This window comes from Nerophis lumbriciformis, linkage group LG05 (genome assembly GCF_033978685.3).
Source record: "Nerophis lumbriciformis linkage group LG05, RoL_Nlum_v2.1, whole genome shotgun sequence".
Classification (NCBI taxonomy): domain Eukaryota; kingdom Metazoa; phylum Chordata; class Actinopteri; order Syngnathiformes; family Syngnathidae; genus Nerophis; species Nerophis lumbriciformis.
In genome coordinates this window covers 30,377,054-30,398,049 of record NC_084552.2, presented here as the reverse complement: position 1 = coordinate 30,398,049, position 20,996 = coordinate 30,377,054, and the positions used below count along the sequence as shown (strand labels likewise).

Genomic DNA, 20,996 nt, shown 5'->3' with positions numbered 1-20,996 from the left:
TAGAAAATGGATGGATGGATGGATGGAGTGTAAATGGGGGAGGGAGGTTTTTTGGGTTGGTGCACTAATTGTAAGTGTATCTTGTGTTTTGTATGTTGATTTAATAAAAAAAAACAAAAAAAAACACAGATACCGATAATAAAAAAAACGATACCAATAATTTCCGATATTACATTTTAACGCATCTCTATTAAGAACCACTGCACTAGAGAAAAAGCGCTATATAAATATAATTCACTTCACTTCACTTCACAAAGCGGACGTGGTTCTTGGGGGAAAAAAATCAACTTCATGCATTTGCATCTTATTTTTGTGTGTTTGCGCACCATGCGTGTGCGTGTGAGCGTGTGTGTGTGTGTGTGTGCTGCTCAGTTCAGTTTAACCTCGGAACCGCAGCGATTCAGGCTTTAATCTGCCTCTCTCTCTCTCTCTCTCTCTCTCTCTCTCTCTCTCTCTCCCTCCCTCTCTCTCTCTCTCTCTGGCTCTCCTCTTCCTCCTCCGCCTCGCCTGTCCGCCTTCCCGCCTCCCTCCCTCTCTCCCTCCCTCCGCGCTCTTTCTACCTGATCCAGACTCGGTTCCGGCGCCCGCGAGCACCACCACGGCTCCCACCTGCCCCGCCGAGCGCCAAAGCGGAGAGGACCCGGGCGGCGAAGTGAGGCAGCGGAGCGCCAGCAGGCCGGACGCCGGCAGCAGGCGGCCGGGGGACGGGTAAAAAAAAATAAAGCCCGAACGTCGCTTCATTTCACGGCGTGTTGTCTGAGCGACTGTCGGACGGGGGAGTGGGGACCCGGGTGGTAGATCGTGCTGGTGGCTCTGGGGGTGGGTGGGGGGAAAAGCGAACCTTTTTGACGACTATAGCGACGTCAGGATGGGCGATATCGCAGGCGCGCATGCACGGAGCTGCCAGCCAAAGACATCTTCATCCTGTTTTTGCTCCTCATAACCATCATCATCATTCCCATCGCCATGCTGTACGGCCATTCTGTGTGACCACGAAGGAGCAAGCAAATAAGTTGAGTGGGTTTGTGTGTGTGTGTGTGTGTGTGTGTGTGCGCGTGTGTGCGTGTGTGTGTGTGTGTGTGTGTGTGTTGCGTGCGTGTGAGAGAGAGAGAGAGAGAGAGGGAGAGAGGGATGCAAGCAACACAACCGATGCATCATATCTTCATCTCTTCCACAGCTTCTCCATCCAACTCTCCCTCCAGTGCACCCCGTCCCAAATCCGCCTCCCCAATGGCGTCCAAGCTGAACCCCAACGTCTTGCATGTGGCGGAGCCGGGCGAGTCTGTTCAAATAGACGAGAGAACCACTCTGGTAAGTTGGAGATGCCATCGATGTTGTGTCGTTTTGTATTGCACCCGGTACTCTGTGAGCTGATGTTTTGGTTCGCTTATAGCGGCGGTTGTCAAACTTTTTTAACGGAGTACCAAACCCAGAAAACGCTCGGCTCTCCAAGTACCGCCATAATGAGCAACACTTAAATACAGTAGCGTAGTAGGCCTAAATATTCACTTAAACAAGTTTTATTAAACAAGTATATTTAATAGTTTGGCCATTGTAACATTACACACATCAGGTTGAACAGTAAAACTGTGTTTAAACATTTAATTAAGTGATTATTTGGCGTACCACATGAAGCAGTGGTCCCCAAACTTTTTGACTCGGGGGCGCATTGGGTTAAAAGAATTTGGCCGGGGTATATATATATAAAAGTTAAAGTTCCAAAGATTGTGAAACACACACTAGGTGTGGTGAAATTTGTCCTCTGCATTTGACCCATCCCCACGTTCACCCCCTGAGAGGTGAGAGGAGCAGTGAGCAGCAGTGTGCAGTGCGCTCGGGAATCATTTGGTGATTTAACCCCCAATTCCAACCCTTGATGCTGAGTGTCAAGCAGGGAGGTAATGGGTCCTATTTCCTCTGGGCCGGGGTTTGAACTCACAACCTACAGATCTCAGGGCGGACAATTTAACCACAAGGCCACTGAGTAGGTTATATGTTATAGGTTATATGTATATATATATATATATATATATATATATATATATATATATATATATTAGGGGTGTAACGGTACACAAAAATTTCGGTTTGCTACGTACCTTCGGTACAGTAAGAAAACAACAAAATATAAATTTTTGGGTTATTTATTTACCAAATTTGCAAAATCTTTCACCAAAAATATTTTTCTTAGTGGAATATTTGATGTGAAGTAATCGGAACCTTGGATAGGTCAATAATTCATAATAACATTGATTTTGATTCAATATTATGTTTTGAGCAATGACAGTTTGAAAGAGAAAAAAAACCAGCTTTGTTTTATTAGTCAACATTGCAACTTTTTCTAAATTACATTTAACCTTTAAGCTTTTTTATTTCACTTTTGTTATGTTTTTGTTTATTTTAATAGTATTTTTAGAATGTGCCGTGGGCCTTTAAAACATTAGCTGTGGGTCGCAAATGGCCTCCAGGGCACACTTTTAACACCCCTGCTATAGATAATAAAACATTTTATCTGATGAATCTATGGATAAAAAGCAAAGCCAGGCGATGCTTGCGCGTTTATCATAACTCTCTCGCTCTCTCTGTCTCTGCCCCTCCCTCACGAATGCTGCTGCACGCACAATTTGTTTTGTTTTTAACACCTTCTTAACCCTGAACGTACATTGAAAATACACACAACCCTAACTCAAAAGACCAGACATTTGAGGCATTTAAGAAACTCCGCCCTGACAGCTCCGCAAAAGAGGACATGTCCGGTGAAAAGAGGACGTATGGTCAGTCTATCGTAGCCCTTTAGCTGGTAGCATGCCGTGTGTTGTGCCTCGGTGTGCATTGTTTACACAACGTGCGTTACGCTACTTAATATGTCCGTGTGGAAACTCGTTCGGTACACCTCCGAACCGAACTGGAACCCCTGTACCGAAACGGTTCAATACAAATACACGTACCGTTACACCCCTAATATATATATATATATATATATATATATATATATATATATATATATATATATATACCTGTCATCCCTCAACAAGCGCAGCGAAATTGTATCAGCATGCCGTCACAGACGGAAACACCTCCTAGGTAACACATGAGCCAATCACCACGCCCCTACGCCAGCCTGTACCTACCCACTCTGTGCCCTATACAAACCATGGTATGTGAATGCTTCTATTAAAATCTCCTGATGATTGAGGGAACCCCTCATGAAACAGGCCTGTAGAGATGAAGTAGTCTTGTAATTTTTTTCCCACACATACATATATATATATATATGTATATATATATATATATATATATATATATATATATATATATATATATATGTATGTGTGGGAAAAAAATTACAAGACTACTTCATCTCTACAGGCCTGTTTCATGAGGGGTTCCCTCAATCATCAGGAGATTTTAATAGAAGCATTCACATACCATGGTTTGTATATATATATATATATATATATATATATATATATATATATATATATATATATATATATATATATATATATATATATATATATATATATATATGTATGTGTGGGAAAAAAATTACAAGACTACTTCATCTCTACAGGCCTGTTTCATGAGGGGTTCCCTCAATCATCAGGAGATTTTAATAGAAGCATTCACATACCATGGTTTGTATAGGGCACAGAGTGGGTAGGTACAGGCTGGCGTAGGGGCGTGGTGATTGGCTCATGTGTTACCTAGGAGGTGTTTCCGTCTGTGACGGCATGCTGATACAATTTCGCTGCGCTTGTTGAGGGATGACAGGTCTGGACGGTATATAATAAACAGTTTCTCTTTCAAGCATAGGTTGCATCTTTTATTATCACTATTGTAAGGTGTGCTGGATGCAAGAATTTGCCATGTTATTGAATATTCAACATTATTGTCTTTGAGGTCCCAAATGTGTTTGCTGAGTTCTGTAGTATTCCGCAGGTTTTGGTTCCTGAAAGAAGCCTTGTGATTATAGTATATATATATATATATATATATATACACAGTATATGATTTGGATAGGAGACACCGAGAGTAACAAGCGGTAGAAAATGAATGAGAAAGCACAGATTTTAAAAAATCATTAAAAAAAAAAAAAGAATTTTTTAAAATTTAAAAAAAATAAATTTTAACCTTGGGACTTCCCGCGGGCCGGATTTTGGATGCTGGCGGGCTGTATCCGGTTTGGGGACCCCTAACATAGAGAATCACTAGCTATGTGCACATGGACACTTTTAATCAGATCAAAAGCCTAACCGGAATAAAAATGCTTCATGTAAACACACAATTTGGAATGTTCTGACCCCATCACACACTTTCGGATCAACATATGCCGAAAGTCATCCGGATTGTTGCGCATAAAAACGCACCTTCCGAATTCCAGTTGAAAATATTATTACCGCGCATGTCTTTGACAGCCGCGATACTTTGATGGTGGAGAGGGGACTGAATTTAATAGTCTTGGAATTAAGTGATTGTCTCCCCCTACTTCATTGTGTACGGAAGTAGTGTTATATACTGTTGGCTTTTTTTCTCTGAAAACGAAACGAGCAAAAACAAAAGTAGTGAACCGAAGGAAAAATTGCCCTGACAGCGTCGGACAAGCATAAATGCTCAAAGCCATGTTTGTTTACAGCGAAAGTCAGTGCTTTTTCAGCACCTGCAGTGAGCGAACTCCTCCAAAAGATAGCACTATAGCACAAACACATCTTTCCGTTTATGGTATGGTGCTGCGCATGTCAAAGTAAAGTATTCCCATTTAAGTTGTGATGCAGAAAAATGCGCGCCATTATCAGATAATTTTTTTCAGGGTTCATGTACAGTACAGACCAAAAGTTTGGACACACCTTCTCATTCAATGTGTTTTCTTTATTTTCATGACTATTTACATTGTAGATTGTCACTGAAGGCATCACAACTATGAATGAACACATGTGGAGTTATGAACTTGACAAAAAAAAGGTGAAAACACTATAAACATGTTTTATATTCTAGTTTCTTCAAAATAGCCACCCTTTGCTCTGATTACTGTTTTGCACACTCTTGGCATTCTCTCAAAGAGCTTCAAGAGTTTTCACTTCACAGGTGGCATAGTTTTGAGGCTCTCAGTGACAATCTACAATGTAAATAGTCATGAAAATAAAGAAAACACATTGAAATTTGAAGGTGTGTCCAAACTTTTGGCCTGTACTGTACAATGGTACATTCTAATCTGATTAAATACATTTTGCCCATGTACACAGTTTGGGTCTCTAGCCTTTTTTCATCTGAGACCTTCTTTTACATAATTGCAGAGAGCTACATGTTTTTGTGACTTGTATTTATGTATCGCTTATTAAAACCCAAACAAATGGAATCCGCTTTTTAAAGCGTTAGCACAGTTGGTGTCCGCAAAAATCAACAACCAAAAATGTTCATCAATGTTGTGCATCTTGTATTTCTTTCTAGTTTAGGTTTTTTTTCATTACTTTTAGAACTACGGTACTTTGACAAAAATAAATTATTTCTTAAAGGTTTGCGTGTACTAAAAAATGGGAAAATGCAGTCATGTGCAAAGTGGATTGCGTCTTTTACGTGAGCAGAACATTTATATATTTAGCGTTTTATTTAGCACATTTGAAGTATCTCCAAACCGACACAGTTTAAAAATCTTTGGGCAACTCACCATTCGATTACAATTCGATGCATCTTTAAAGGCCTACTGAAACCCACTACTACCGACTACGCAGTCTGATAGTTTATATATCAATGATGAAATCTTAACATTGCAACACATGCCAATACGGCCGGGTTAGCTTACTAAAGTGCAATTTTAAATTTTGCGCCGAAATATCCTGCTGAAAACGTTTCGGTATGATGACGCCTGCGCGTGACGTCACGGATTGTAGAGGACATTTTGGGACAGCATGGTGGCCAGCTATTAAGTTGTCTGTTTTCATCGCAAAATTCCACAGTATTCTGGACATCTGTGTTGGTGAATCTTTTGCAATTTGTTCAATGAACAATGGAGACAGCAAAGAAGAAAGCTGTAGGTGGGAAGCGGTGTATTGCGGCCGGCTGCAGCAACACAAACACAGCCGGTGTTTCATTGTTTACATTCCCGAAAGATGACAGTCAAGCTTTACCATTGGCCTGTGGAGAACCGGGACAACAGAGACTCTTACCGGGAGGACTTTGAGTTGGATACGCAGACGCGTTACCGTGAGTACGCAGCTGCGGCTTCCAAACATTTGATCGCTTGCCCGTACGTGCGTGCCGCTATGTGCATGTCACATACGTAACTTTGGGGACTTTGGGGAAATATATGTGCTGTATGAACTTTGGGGAGGTAAACGGTACTTTGGGCTGTGGGATTGAGTGTGTTGTGCAGGTGTTTGAGTTGTATTGTTGGGTTATATGGACGGGATGGGGGAGTTATGCGGGATTAATTTGTGGCATATTAAATATAAGCCTGGTTGTGTTGTGGCTAATAGAGTATATATATATGTCTTGTGTTTATTTACTGTTTTAGTCATTCCCAGCTAAATATCAGGTCCCACCCGCCTCTCACAGCATCTTCCCTATCTGAATCGCTCCCACTGCCCTCTCTTTCTTCACTCTCACTTTCCTCATCCACAAATCTTTCATCCTCACTCAAATTAATGGGGAAATCGTCGCTTTCTTGGTCCGAATCGCTCTCGCTGCTGGTGGCCATGATTGTAAACAATGTGCAGATGTGAGGAGCTCCACAACCTGTGACGTCACGCTACTCGTCTGCTACTTCCGGTACAGGCAAGGCTTTTTTATCAGCGACCAAAAGTTGCGAACTTTATCGTCGATGTTCTCTACTAAATCCTTTCAGCAAAAATATGGCAATATCGTGAAGTGATCAAGTATGACACATAGAATGGACCTGCTATCCCCGTTTAAATAAGAAAATCGCATTTCAGTAGGCCTTTAATTTATGTATATTGATGCAGTTTTACGTCTCTTTTCGTTTCACTTAATAAGCGTTTATCACGTTTGTAATAAGAAACAGTTAAATCAATTCCCACATTTATTACATTTATAAAAATGTGTGCAAAACTGGACCATCAGTGCCAGAGAGTAAAGGAGCTGGTCAGATCTGTCTGTCCAGTCAGCCGAATTTTAAAACTGTCTGCATTTTTTCATAGCAGCTGGATGACTTAAGAGGGTGTTTAAAACAAATTCACTAATGCGTTTTGGTGTCATCGATTTTTTAATGACATTTGTTTTTTCACCAAGAATTTATATTACTAACATACAGTATATACCCTATATGCTGTGATGAGGTGGCTACTTGTCCAGGGTGTACACCGCCTTCCGCCCGAATGCAGCTGAGATAGGCTCCGGCACCCCCCGCGACCCCAAAAGGGACAAGCGGTAGAAAATGGATGGATGGAATACCCTATATGATAAAAATTTGTTGAAGTATGCATTTTTGCGTCTTGATCACAGGAGTGCAGCCACCCTCCCATGTATCTTCAGTGGTGGTGTCAATATAGATGCACTACATGACTGCTTCTAAAATTTCCATAAAAGTGGTAGACGTCTCCTGCATGGTTGAAAACATAGCAAAACGCCACAGGTAGGAGCATGATAACATGAAAATGCACTAAATGAGAGTGTCTCTGTGGTGATGCCCCGTATAGTACACACAAAATCCTTTTGAATTGTACGCACAGTCTTAGTAGATCACACGCAACACGCCCACTAATAGTACACGCTATTTTATAGATTGCTCACGTTGCTTAGCGGGAGGTATTTAGATCTTCAGAAATCCATAAATTCGGTCCATTGTGTTTTATTTGTACACTGTTAAAAATTACCTTAAAAACTACGACAAGTAATTGTTAAATAACAACAGTAAAACACTGTAAAACATTAAAAATAGTTCATCACATGAGTAAATGCAGTAAATTCCTGCAAACAAGAAACAGTAGATAACCTAAATAACTATATGCTTATAATATGTAGAAAACACATGACTTTACTGAGAAAATAATGAAAAATTGTACAATGCATTTATTCATACTTTTATGTCACAAATCATGCAAGTACTCTAAAATATATGGTAATATTCTGTCTAAATTAAATATTTTTCAGATTGTACATTTAAATTTAGAGCATACTTTAATTGTTTTAGGGGTTTGTGGTAAAGCATTAGCGGAGTTTACTTTTGGTTAACATGTTTTCTTGTATTTTTGTGGAAAGTGGTTTCTGACATATCTATGTGCTTCATTGCAAACTGCATGGAAATGAACCACGCTGTGTGTTTAAGTGTGTTGGAACCGGTTGCAAGTAGCTTTTTACAGATTCGAAGCATTTGATGTTTATTTTTAATAGCTCACTTGAAGATGTTGCAGAAGGCCATTTTGTGAGTTGTCCGCTGAAAGGTTGTACAAATACTTTCAAGTTAAAATTCTCATGTACTACTCACATGTCTCGGAAACACAGTCATTTTGCAGATGGTAGTTTTGGTGACAGGGAAGCACGGTGGGCAGTGGTTAGCGCTTGTGCCTTTCAGTGAGAAGGTCCTGGGTTTGAATTCTGGGCTAGGGGTCTTTCTGTGTGGCGTTTACATGCACCTGGGGATAGGCTAATTGGCAATACTAAAATTGGCCTTAATTAGTTTTACAGTGAATTCCTGGCAACCACAGCTGCCAGTATTTTACCCTAAATTTTGTATGATCTTTTGTAAACAGGTTAACAATATATAATTTACCGCAAGCAAAAACAGTTGTCAACTGCAAAATTAACGGCTTCAACATCAACATACTGTAATGTTTTTTTTCTTACAGTGTATGACTGGGAACATTTTAATCTGTACTTCATTTAAGAGGCAGAGCTCCACCCAAACAATGCAGCCCATGTCTTTGTGCTATTTTGTGGTAATTTGTTATTAAATAGTGGCATGTTGAGCAAATATTTTTTGACACTTGGTGAGGTACTCAAAATCACCTGGCAAACTATCGGTAGCTCCCAAGCTAGTGGTCGAACACCCGAGTGTAATTGGTCGCCTACTGTGGTACTTTTAGTTTTGTTTAAAATTGTACAAACACTACTGAAATGAGGTGGTTGTAGTTGGTAGTGGTGTAGAACTGGACTGCATCATAAAGAGAATGGTTTCTAATGAAATGGTCTTTTCATGCAAGCTTTAGGTAACCGAAATATTAGAAACAGATCTCTTGAGTTGGCTCATAGTATCCCAGAATATCCCCCTGTACAGTTTGGTCCAACAGCTATAATCTAAACCATAAATTATTAAATTGATTCCACGGAGAGCTGCGTGCTGAAAAATTGTGTAATTCTGTAAAAAAGCTAAAAAAAACATTACATACATACAGTGGTATCCCCCAAATTAAGAATGTTTTGAGAGAAGTGCTGTCTAACGACTAATTATTATGCTTAAAGTTGCAAGCACAAATTGGAATTTCTAGCATCCACGCCGTTAGTTGGCATGGTTAATGCCAAAGTAAACCCGTATGGATCGACATTTCCAACCATTAGAAAAAAAAAAGTGAGTTTGACAGACTGTGCTAAGAAGAGGAAGTGGATGGTATTCATTAAATTAAGGAAGAAATAATCGAAAACATGACCGAGTGTATAGTCGACCCAGTGAAGCATATACTGTAACTTCTAGTCTGCACCATACTGAAGCAGGATGAGTCTAAAATAATATCGAAACGACAAGAAAATATGGAAAAGCTGCTGATGGTGTGTTTGATGGAGAAGCAGCTGGAAGGAGATACTGTAAGTCTGCCTCCTAAGGTAAATTATTCCTACAATAGTTCTTAAAACTAGGTGGCGACTTGTTCAGGGTGTACCCTGCCGGTGGGATAGGCTCCAGCCTCCCGCGACCCCAAGAGGGACAAACGGTAGAAAATGGTGGCCGGTTGGACGTCTTAAAACTACTGTAGTTGTTAGTAGTACATTCGACTGCTTATTTATTTTTATTTTTTTCAAAAAAGACATGTTAATGTTAAACAAAATAAAATAACTTTAATTAATTTCATTGGCCAATGTTTTCAGTTAAGAGATCTGTCACAGAACCAATTAAGCTTGTAAATTGAGGTACTACTTTATTAGTAACAACATTTTAGGATTTTTTTTATTACATTATGCCTTTTTGCTTTATTTAAAAATGTTCTAAAGTTTTCATTTTAATTCGAGAATAGGTTGATTGGCAACACTAAATTGGCCCTAGTGTGTGAATGTGAGTGTGAATGTTGTCTGTCTATCTGTGATGAGGTGGCGACTTGTCGAGGGTGTACCCCGCCTTCCGCCTGATTGTAGCTGAGATAGGCTCCAGCATCCCCCGCGACCCCGAAAGGTATAAGCGGTAGAAAATGGATGGATGGAATTCTTTCAACACCCTGGTCTAAACCAGGATAGGATAGGATAGGTGCCGCTGATTATACAACCAGAATATAAGTCTGTATAGTGAATAGGAACATGGAAAAAATAAATATTATAGTCTTGATTCATATAGTCTTGTCATTTGATACATTTTGCAATTATCATCATGAATTGAATATTAGTCCAGACCCTCGCTCCAAAAATCATGCACATAGCAGGCGTGTGTAGTATACAGCATGTTTAATGATAGAAAATGATCACAAATTAGGTCTCTATGAATACACATTGCAACTGTTGAGCACTTTGGCTTGTATATTTCAATGCACAGGAAATATCTGCATCAACAGCTATCATCTTCTGGTAATATACTGTCTAGAATACTTGCATATACTGTATAAAATAATTGCATATACTTTATACCTGGCTGCCATCTGACCACACTTGTGCTTCTTTGTCGTCACGCAGTCGGGCGAGGCGGGAGACGAGTCTTCCGACAGCGACGGCGAGCAAGAGGAGGCGTCGCACAAGCTGATCCGCAAAGTCTCCACTTCAGGCCAGATCCGCGCCAAGGTAGGAGATCACTTAATCATCCCTGGTCTACTTCCTGTCACATGGGCAAGTTTCCCATACCTGAGATTATGTCTGAGTGCTTTGACGTTGCTCTCTCACTTTTTAAGCGCTTTTGTTATTAATAATGGATATGTGATCCACCGCTAGCTTTGCATTGCTAACTCTCAGACGACCTCATTGTTGCTGCGCTTAGTCGAGATCGTTATCCATCGGCACCGTAAATCACGCTCACATCGATCAGAGAAACGGGATACCGCTCCCTGTTGCCATAGCAATAGCATCCCATATTTGCAGCGTCTGTCCGCTGGTATTGGATATCATTCGGACATTGATTGTTGGGCGCTGGAGAGAGGCTCGCCATGCAGGGGAAATAAATAGGCAATACAAAATGGGAACTTGTTGGGTGAGTGTGTTGGGTCTTAGATGTTTGCAAATATAAGTCAAATCTAAAGAGTAGACTACTTGACATTTTGACTTGAGTTTTTGGAGGCGAACCCAATGAGTGCCAAGTTTGGGTGCCTAATGTCAAAATAAAAAGTAAACAATGTGAGCTCGTCCTTTGGCCACTGCAGGTAATCAATACATGTTAGTGATGATGTGTCAGTCATGTGACCCAGATTAGGCCCACTCCAGGATTGGGCCTCCCTCACAATGGCCTCCAGCGGATTAGTGTGTTAGTCAGGGTGTGTGTGTCCTGTCGGGACACGCACGTGCACCGTCGCGCCTCTTCCTCCGCCATGCCTCCCCTGGTTGTCGGCGCACTCATTATAGCATCACACTTGTTAGAGAGGTGCTAATTCCTCTCTGACATCACAGCCCCTGTCAGATCAGTGGGCTCGCCTGGCGGTCCTCGATTAATCACGCAGATGCTCTGATAACACTCAAAGATGAGATGTGGCCCCCTCTCTGCTTTTTTACTGCCTCTAATTAAATGTCTTATAAGGGAGACGATTGGTTAGTGTCAGCCATGTTTATTTTGTCCTACTAGGACGGCCCCCCGCTATAAGTTGCACAGATTCTTGGCAGTTATAGGCGCAGCTTTCACCTTGTGATGTGACCTAGCAGCCGCTAATTGTGCATGTGGCTAACACTCAGCCATCTTGACTTTTAAGCATGGATGAATGTCGATTAATGTTGTCTTGTTTGTGTGACTTTATCTTGTTGGCGATCAGCAAGGTTCACCTTTGGTTGCCCTTACACCTTTTACAACGGCTTCCTCTTCCTCCTCCGCTTGCTTTAAAGGGAAACTGCACTTCTTTTTTTTTTTTTAGAATTTTGCCTATAGTTCACAATCAATATGAGAGACAAGAAGACATTTAAAAATCAAATCAATGCAGCTAATGGGAGCAATCAATTCTAACACCAAATCACTTTAAAAATGCATTCAAAAACCATCAACAATACTTAATTTATGTTCCTTAACCCGTATAATAACCAAGTTGAACGACTTTGTTATTGTAAGAACGAACACCGAGGAACTTCTTTTATAGTGCGTTTTCTACTGTGTTCTCAGTGAAGGCCTCACATCTGTGGAACTCTTTGCCACTGGAGTTAAAGTCACAGTTGGACATTAAACTTTTCTCCACAAAACTGAAAAAACGGCTTAAGGACAATCAGAAGCGTGAGCACTAGAACTGTGTGCAGTATGCACAAATGGGTCCAATTATTTTTAATGTATTTTTATTTTGTACTTGTCTTAATCTTTTTGTATGTGTTTTACACTTTTCTCAACTTTTTTTTAAAGGGGAACATTATCACCAGACCTATGTAAGCGTCAATATATACCTTGATGTTGCAGAAAAAAGACCATATATTTTTTTAACCTATTTCCAAACTCTAAATGGGTGAATTTTGGCGAATTAAACGCCTTTCTAATATTCGCTCTCGGAGCGATGACGTCACAACGTGGCGTCACATCGGGAAGCAATCCGCCATTTTCTCAAACACCGAGTCAAATCAGCTCTGTTATTTTCCGTTTTTTCGACTGTTTTCCATACCTTGGAGACATCATGCCTCGTCGGTGTGTTGTCGGAGGGTGTAACAACACGAACAGGGACAGATTCAAGTGGCCCAAAGATGCGAAAGTGGCAAGAAATTGGACGTTTGTTCCGCACACTTTACCAACGAAAGCGATGCTACGACAGAGATGGCAAGAATGTGTGGATATCCTGCGACACTCAAAGCAGATGCATTTCGAACGATAAAGTCAAAGAAATCTGCCGCCAGACCCCCATTGAATCTGCCAGAGTGTGTGAGCAATTCAGGGACAAAGGGCCTCGGTAGCACGGCAAGCAATGGCGGCAGTTTGTTCCCGCAGACGAGCGAGCTAAACCCCCTGGATGTCTTGGCTCACACCGTCAAGAGAAGAATATCGACCCTAGCTTTCCTGGCCTGCTGACATGAGGGTATGTCTACAGAATATATTAATTGATGAAAATTGGGCTGTCTGCACTCTCAAAGTGCATGTTGTTGCCAAATGTATTTCATATGCTGTAAACCTAGTTCATAGTTGTTAGTTTCCTTTAATGCCAAACAAACACATACCAATCGTTGGTTAGAAGGCGATCGCCGAATTTGTCCTCGCTTTCTCCCGTGTCGCTGGCTGTCGTGTCGTTTTCGTCGGTTTCGCTTGCATACGGTTCAAACCGATAAGGCTCAATAGCTTCAGTTTCTTCTTCAATTTCGTTTTTGCTACCTACCTCCACACTACAACCATCCGTTTCAATACATACGTAATCTGTTGAATCGCTTAAGCCGCTGAAATCCGAGTCTGAATCCGAGCTAATGTCGCTATAGCTTGCTGTTCTTTCCGCCATGTTTGTTTGTGTTGGCTTCACTATGTGACGTCACAGGAAAATGGACGGGTGTTTATAACGATGGTTAAAATCAGGCACTTTGAAGCTTTTTTTAGGGATATTGCGTGATGGGTAAAATTTTGAAAAAAACTTCGAAAAATATAATAAGCCACTGGGATCTGATTTTTAATGGTTTTAACAATTCTGAAATTGTGATAATGTTCCCCTTTAAAAGCTTAACCAGGGACGAGGGTTGCAAATTAGCCTGTGGTTATAAGTCCTGTGTACTTTGACATCGGTTTCATTGTGCTGTCCCTGTCAAATAAATAAATAAATAGTGTAGTAACACATCGGCATGCTATGGTATTAGAAAGAGATAAGCAAGCTTCTACGCCAACACGAAACACGTTTGAATTTGTAATGCACATCATATTGCGATTATACACCAATCTGTACTGACTGAAAAACATGAACAATCATATTACAGTATCTGTAAAGTATTAACCAACATTTCATGTTTTGTTTGTACACAACTAGCTTGACAGTGTATGTACTGTAGTTGTAGTAACACACATGACGTGCTGCGTGTATCATGATCAATATTAAAGTGACTTACTCGGTGGGCAGGTGTTCGTCTCTTCCAGCTGGCCGGGGACGTTTCCTGTTGATTTGGGAACTCCAATAATCCGGCATAGCTTGGCTCAAACGTTCCATATTTGCAGTGCTGCTATGGAAACGGAAATAAATGCGCCACAGAAGGAAGTCCCGCTATCGACTAAAATGACCAAAATACAGTACATTTTGAACATATTACATTTTATTATGAACGTGTCTGTTACTACATTATATATAGACTTGCAGTGTGTATATAAAACGTTGATGGAGGGATTTAAAGTTGTTTTAGAGGGCCTTAAAGGCTACAATGGTGACTCCCATTAGCCGCATCTTTCAAACGTTTTTTTATCATCTTTAAAATCCTAAAATGAAAAGAAAAAAATATATATTGTTCTTCTCTTTCACAATGATTGTAAACAATAGGCAACATTTAAAAAAAAATGCAGTTCCCCTTTAAGTTTTACTTTTACTAGCACCGCAGTTACATAAGGCTTCACACTTTTCTTCCTCCTGTTGGCCTCATAGTAGAGGCGCTGTGACGGGGCTCCTCCCACACACAACAAACAACCACCTTCATTGTGTTCCTCCTTGACACTAAATATCTTCTGCTTCCTCATCTCCTCGTTCCAGTTTCTCCTCCCTCCACTCAGCAATTAATTGTCTTAATACATTTTTTCAGCATGCTCTGCCCTCACGGTGACACTCCCAGAGTCTTTTTTTAGTCGTGTAATTGTCCTGCGGCGCACTCGAGCCCAGGAGTGGTTTATTCAGCAGCTACGAAAAGCGCCGGCAATCCTCACCTTCTACCTCGTAATGTAAGCCAACACCCCGCAAGAGACGCTGGCATGATGTAAAAGTCAAATACGCTAAATGGACTACTTCCCCGTAAGGTTTTGCAAATGAGGCCTGCCGACCTTTCTGGATATCGCTTTCTAAGAAAAGAGCTTCATTTCCCATAGGTCAGGGGTGTCCAAAATGTGGCCCGGAGGCCAATTGTAATCCAAAGCTTGCAGTGTTTCCCACCGATTGCCAACCTATTTGTGTTGGTGTGGCTGGCCGATGTCAATATGACATCATCATATATTTGCATCATAGGCTATGGTGAATGTATTTTCCTTTTAAAGGCAAAACAAAATGTAAAAAAGGCAAATCTGGGTTACTAATTATTAGTGTTGTACCGGTACCAATATTTTAGTGCCGGTACCAAAATGTATGTCGATACTTTTCTATACTTTTCGGTACTTTTCTAAATAGGGGTGACCACAAAAAAGTGGAATTAATGACTTTATTTGAACAAAAACATCTTATGGTACATTAAACATATGTTTCTTAATGAAATCAAAGAACAAGTTTGTGTTATGATCCGATACCCGGATCATATACTGTTTACGTTTTCAAGTCACTTGTGTTTTCAGCACCTCTTGAGTTTGTTTGTTTCTGTTGCTATGACTGCATATTGTGCACACCTGCCTCTGGTTAGTGTTCTGGACGCTCACCTGTTGTCCGGGCACTAATCAGAGGGCTATTTAGTCTTTGCCCTGGCCTCACTCGGTCTGGCTTCCTAGTTTGCTTTTTGCAATTGGTGACGACTTTTGTTACTTGCTCTGTACCTGCTAGCTTCCACGCTAGGCTCTTGTTACTTGCTAGCTCCCACGCTAGCCCATTTAGTTTTTTGCCTTACGTGTGATGAGTACGTTTTTCTTTGTTCCTTCTGATTTATTCCTTAAATAAATAATTTTCTTACCTTCACGCCTTGTCCGAAGTCCGTTGCATCCTGAGAGACGAAAACCCCGCATCACCATGCGCCCCGGTCGTCACAGTTTGTCCTTAAATAAAATAGTGAACATACAAGACAACTTGTCTTTTAGTAGTAAGTAAGCAAACAAAGGCTCCTAATTTGTCTGCTGACGTATGCATGACGTATAGCTTGTTAATCCACTTGTTCATTTACTGTTAATATCTGTTTACCGTTTTTTTTCGGACTATAAGTCGCAGTTTTTTTCATAGTTTGGCCGGGCTCCAGTGCGACTTATATATGTTTTTTTCCTTCTTTATTATGCATTTTCAGCAGGTGCGACTTATACTCCGGTGCGACTTATACTCCGAAAAATACGGTACTTTCTCTTTTAACATGTTCTATCTACACTTCTGTTAAAATGTAATAATTACTTATTCTTCTGTTGTTTGGATGCTTTACATTAGTTTTGGATGATACCACAAATTTGGGTATGAATGCGATACCAAGTAGTTACAGGATCATACATTGTTCGAAATGTGTCCAGGGACATATTTCCTGAGTTTATAAACATAATATAAATGTATTTAAAAACAAAAGAAGATGTGATGCCAAAAATTATCGACATAATCATAGTAGTATCGACTAAATACACTACTGTACTTGGTATCATTACAGTGGATGTTAGGTGTAGATCCACCCATGGCGTTTGTTTACATTTTGACGCCGGTGAGCTACGGTGTGTAGTGAAGCAGGGATGATACTTGTAAGAAACGTACTTTATTTGTCGCCATGGAGGCGAGGATTAGTGATTTAGAAGTAGCTAAAACACTGCCGACTGGGGCAGACCGGTACTTTTCAGAGGCGGTATAGTACCGAATATGATTCATTGGTATCGCGGTACTATACTAATACCGGTACACCGTACAACCCTACTACAACATAACACCTGGTTTATTTACATGTACAGTAGGAAAGGGATTCATATGGCCTAATTCCTGGGTGGATCTTGTGTGAGAGGAAGGGGGCTCGGGGTGATCATTTTGCAATGCAGTCTGCTGAAAATGATGAAATGCGCCACTCTACATAGTAACTGACGCTGTGGTCACAGTTGGAGATTGCCACAAAAAAGGCATTTTAATATATTCAACACTCTCCTGCCATCTGGCGGCTGAAGTGGACAGTGCACGTCCCAAATTTTGTCACGTTTCATGTGTCATGTGAATGAATGGGGCCATTTTATTTCCCCTCCCTGACTGTTGGAATTTAGTTTGGCACATGCTCTGTACTACCTGGCCGCTCTGCTGCTCTCTGCAGTCTGTGCCTGTTGCTAATACCTCAAACTCTAATTTTAAACCAATGTTTTGTGGAACATGACTACCAGGAGATGGTAGCACAAATATCACCTGGAAGGTAAAGTACTACTTTCCTGTTTTGCATTGCATGGTGAAAAATAATTGTCAAAATTATAAAAGAACATTTTTTTAAATGACACCAAAAATGGGGGTAAAAAGATAAAAAAGGTGGATAGTAGTTTGAAAAAAAGATGAAATGTTGATAATAATACGCTTTGTCACCTTTATGAAACTTGTTAGCATCTCTCTACATTGGATTGTTTTTGCCCGTTTAAAAAATTACAATTGGCTATGGCATCCTTTCAATTTTCATTATGCGGTGCTTGGTTGAAAAAGTTCGAAAACCCTTTCCATGAATCAGACCCTGCAGGATTTTGTGATTTTTTTTTTTCAATTGCGTCAAGTCTAGCGGAGGTAACTTGTCCAAATGAATGTGTTACTATCGGACCAGTTTATGTATACATTGACAAAAACTGATCGTCTCTCTTGAACCAACAAAAATCCCTGCTTGAAATAACGCTTAGCATGTTGCACAATGTTTTCAGCAAAAATGGGGTCAAACCATGTTATAAACAATAGTTTTTGATGGATAAGCACTTTTAAACAGTACATGGAGAACGAATGCAACTTTTGGACAACAGCTGACAAAAAGGGTATCCATGCTGATGTTGTTTGCATTTGTGTGAAGTGTAAAAATGACAGAAGATGGAACATATTGCATGTAACTTTTGGTTAGGAGATGTAGGTACATAAACTGGGCCTATAGAAACCCTTTATAAATAAACAATTTATTTAAAATGACCTTAAAATACAGACATATGCAATATCTAACAAAAGTAAATACAAATTGTATCTTTTCAACAGACAATAACAGAAATGAAGCTCGGATATATAGTCAGAGTAGTCAGTGTACAGCTGGTACAGCAAGTGTAATTTCTATGGTAATGTCCCTAGAGAGTATTTGTATTGCTGTCATTTTTAACATAAATCATTTCAACTGTGACAGTTTTCTCATGTGGAAGCTGGGATATTATTTTTAGTTACTTTGTTGTGACTGAACTGTTGTGTGCCATGTTGATAAGATGTGACTTTCTCACCCTTTTTGTTCTTTATATTTGTTCACTGATTACTTTTTATTCAACAAATAAAAAAACAAAACAGTAATAATGTGATTATACAAAGGGAGAATCACAACAATTTATTGAAACTAATACTTTCTCCTGCAACATCTAAAAAAAAGACTCACAGCAACTTCCATTGCAATTTTCTGAAAAACTTTGCGGGATCCCAGACATAGATGCAAGTAAACAGATGCTGCTAGATTTATTGAAATGATGTGCTTTTTGGTGTTAATGTTTCAAAAAACACTTAAAACATTGACAACAAATTTGTAAACTCACGAGCTGATGCGGTGTTTTGGAAAAAAAAGTGGCCTCAAAATATTGCAAAATTTGCTGCAACTTTTAAAATCGCCCCTGAATATCCTCAAAAAGTTTGCAATGTCCTGGACAGCCTATTAGTACATAGTTCCTTTATTTTTTCTTTTTTTTTTTTGACTTGGCACTTGGTGGAGGCGGTCGCATTTACACCCCCCCGACCCACACCCCACGCCTTCTCCACCGCTTGAATCCCTTAGGGGTGACGGACGGCTGGGCAGCGCTTAGATATCAGCCACCTGCCCCCGTAGCCCCCACCCACCTCTCTGTTGCAAGTCTTGTGAATTATTTGTAACTTGTTTATGTGTGCTATGGCTATTGTGTTGTTTTTTTCCTGGCCCCAGTTTGGACCCCCTCCCCGGGAGTCCAGCCTTAGACCTGTTTCCCACCTTTTTAAGGGGTGCCGGAAGTTGGCTGACTCTCTTTAATGTTTGTCTGCTCTTGAGTAAGACAGTGCTGAAAACGTAATTTCGATTCCTTGTATGTCTTGTACATGTGAAGAATTGACAATAAAGTTGACTTTTGATTTTGACTTTGACTTGACATTGTCATAGTTTTGGGTGCTTAAGCCTAGGGCTGGGCGATATTGCCTTTTTTTAATATCGCAATATTTTAAGGCCATATCTCGATACACGATATATATCTCGATATTTTGCCTTAGCCTTGAATGAACACTTGATGCATATAATCACAGCAGTATGATGATTCTATGTGTCTACATTAAAATATTCTTCTTCATACTGCATTAATATATGCTGCTTTTAAACTTTCATGCAGAGAAGGAAATCACAACTAAAAAAATCACTATTTTTTTCATACGGTGTTGATCTGGAAATGTTTGCCTCGGCATTTTGATGGTGTGGACGTGTGGCACCGAACGGAGATATTGACGTGCGGAGTAAGCCCTCTTCATTGTCTAGCGGGTGACTTTTCAAATGATGCTACATATTAGCAGTGTAGCCGAGTGTCTTGGGTTTGCCTATAAAGTGTACTTATCTAATAAAATAATGAACGGGAGACATTAGAGCAGGTTCGGTAGCCACCGCTTCTTTAATGTCAACATCACACACCTCCTTCCACAAACACACACGCACTACGTCACAGCCCTACGGCAACAACTCTGGAGGGACAAAAGTCCTCCTCCTTACCTAACACACTGCGGTAACTTGGGACACCCTGAACTGTTTGTTACAGCAGTAATGCTACTTTTTATAGCAACGCTTTTGCCCCACACTTGACAAATTACGGTTGTCTGTTCAACATATTCCCACTTGAAGCCAAACCACCGCCAGACGATGGACCCCCTGCTGTTTTTTGGGGGAATTAATTATTCCTCCATTTGTTACCAGATTCGCACCTTCTTTCTCTAGTATTAGCGCTCGCACCACAGCTAACGTTAGCCATGCTGCTACCTCTCTGCTCGGGGAGGGCGTATACGTATGTGACGTATGACGTGACAGCATGTGACGTGTGTAAGAAGGTGTGCATGTTTTATATCTCTGTGAGAAGGAGACACAGGAAAGAGCGAGGAGAGCCTGTAGTGTAATGTCCGCAGCTAAAAGCGACTGCGTGAGAACGTATACTCGATATCACGATATAGTCATTTTCTATATCGCACATTGACAAACCTGCGATATATCGCGTATATCGATATATCGCCCAGCCCTACTTAAGCCCCATTCAGCAAATAAAGTGGAACAGATGTATATAAGTGACTTATTTCGTGTTTGCAAATCTAAAGAGAAGCCATGGCAAAAAATAAATCAAGCAATTCTAATACATGCAAAGACTATCCACCCTCTTTAGATTACATAAACTTGAGTATTTTTGAGCTGTGACCAGCAGGTATTTTCAGTCTTTCCTTCCTTCCTCCTATTCCTGTAGCTTTGCCGCAGGGGAGCGTTTGGCCTCAACACATTTATTCACTTTCTATCTGCATCTCGCCCTCTTAGCATGTGTATATTTGCGCGCGTGTGTGTGGGTGTCGACTGCAGCCAAGATGAGGACGAGTTATAGGTGTGCGCGTGGGACGGCGAAAGGAATGATAAAGTGCGCGCGCATCAGTGTGTAGGATGGCCAGCATTGTGTGAGCAAGTGTGTTCGTGTGCGAACACGCGCGCTTTGATTTACG

The 20,996-nt window shown here is 40.6% G+C and overlaps 1 protein-coding gene across 2 annotated transcripts in view; it reads left to right on the top strand.

The window, feature by feature from the left end:
- The first annotated feature begins 855 nt into the window (after positions 1-855).
- Positions 856-20,996, top strand: part of LOC133606695 (diacylglycerol kinase delta) — an 86,077-nt gene continuing 65,936 nt past the window's right edge. For both annotated transcript variants that reach the window (XM_061960926.1, XM_061960924.1), the window contains exons 1-3: positions 856-1,012; positions 1,178-1,311; positions 10,825-10,929. In XM_061960926.1, the coding sequence (XP_061816910.1) occupies positions 1,231-1,311; positions 10,825-10,929 (186 nt within the window). In that variant the 5' untranslated portion in view covers positions 856-1,012; positions 1,178-1,230. The remainder of the gene's footprint in view (positions 1,013-1,177; positions 1,312-10,824; positions 10,930-20,996) is intronic.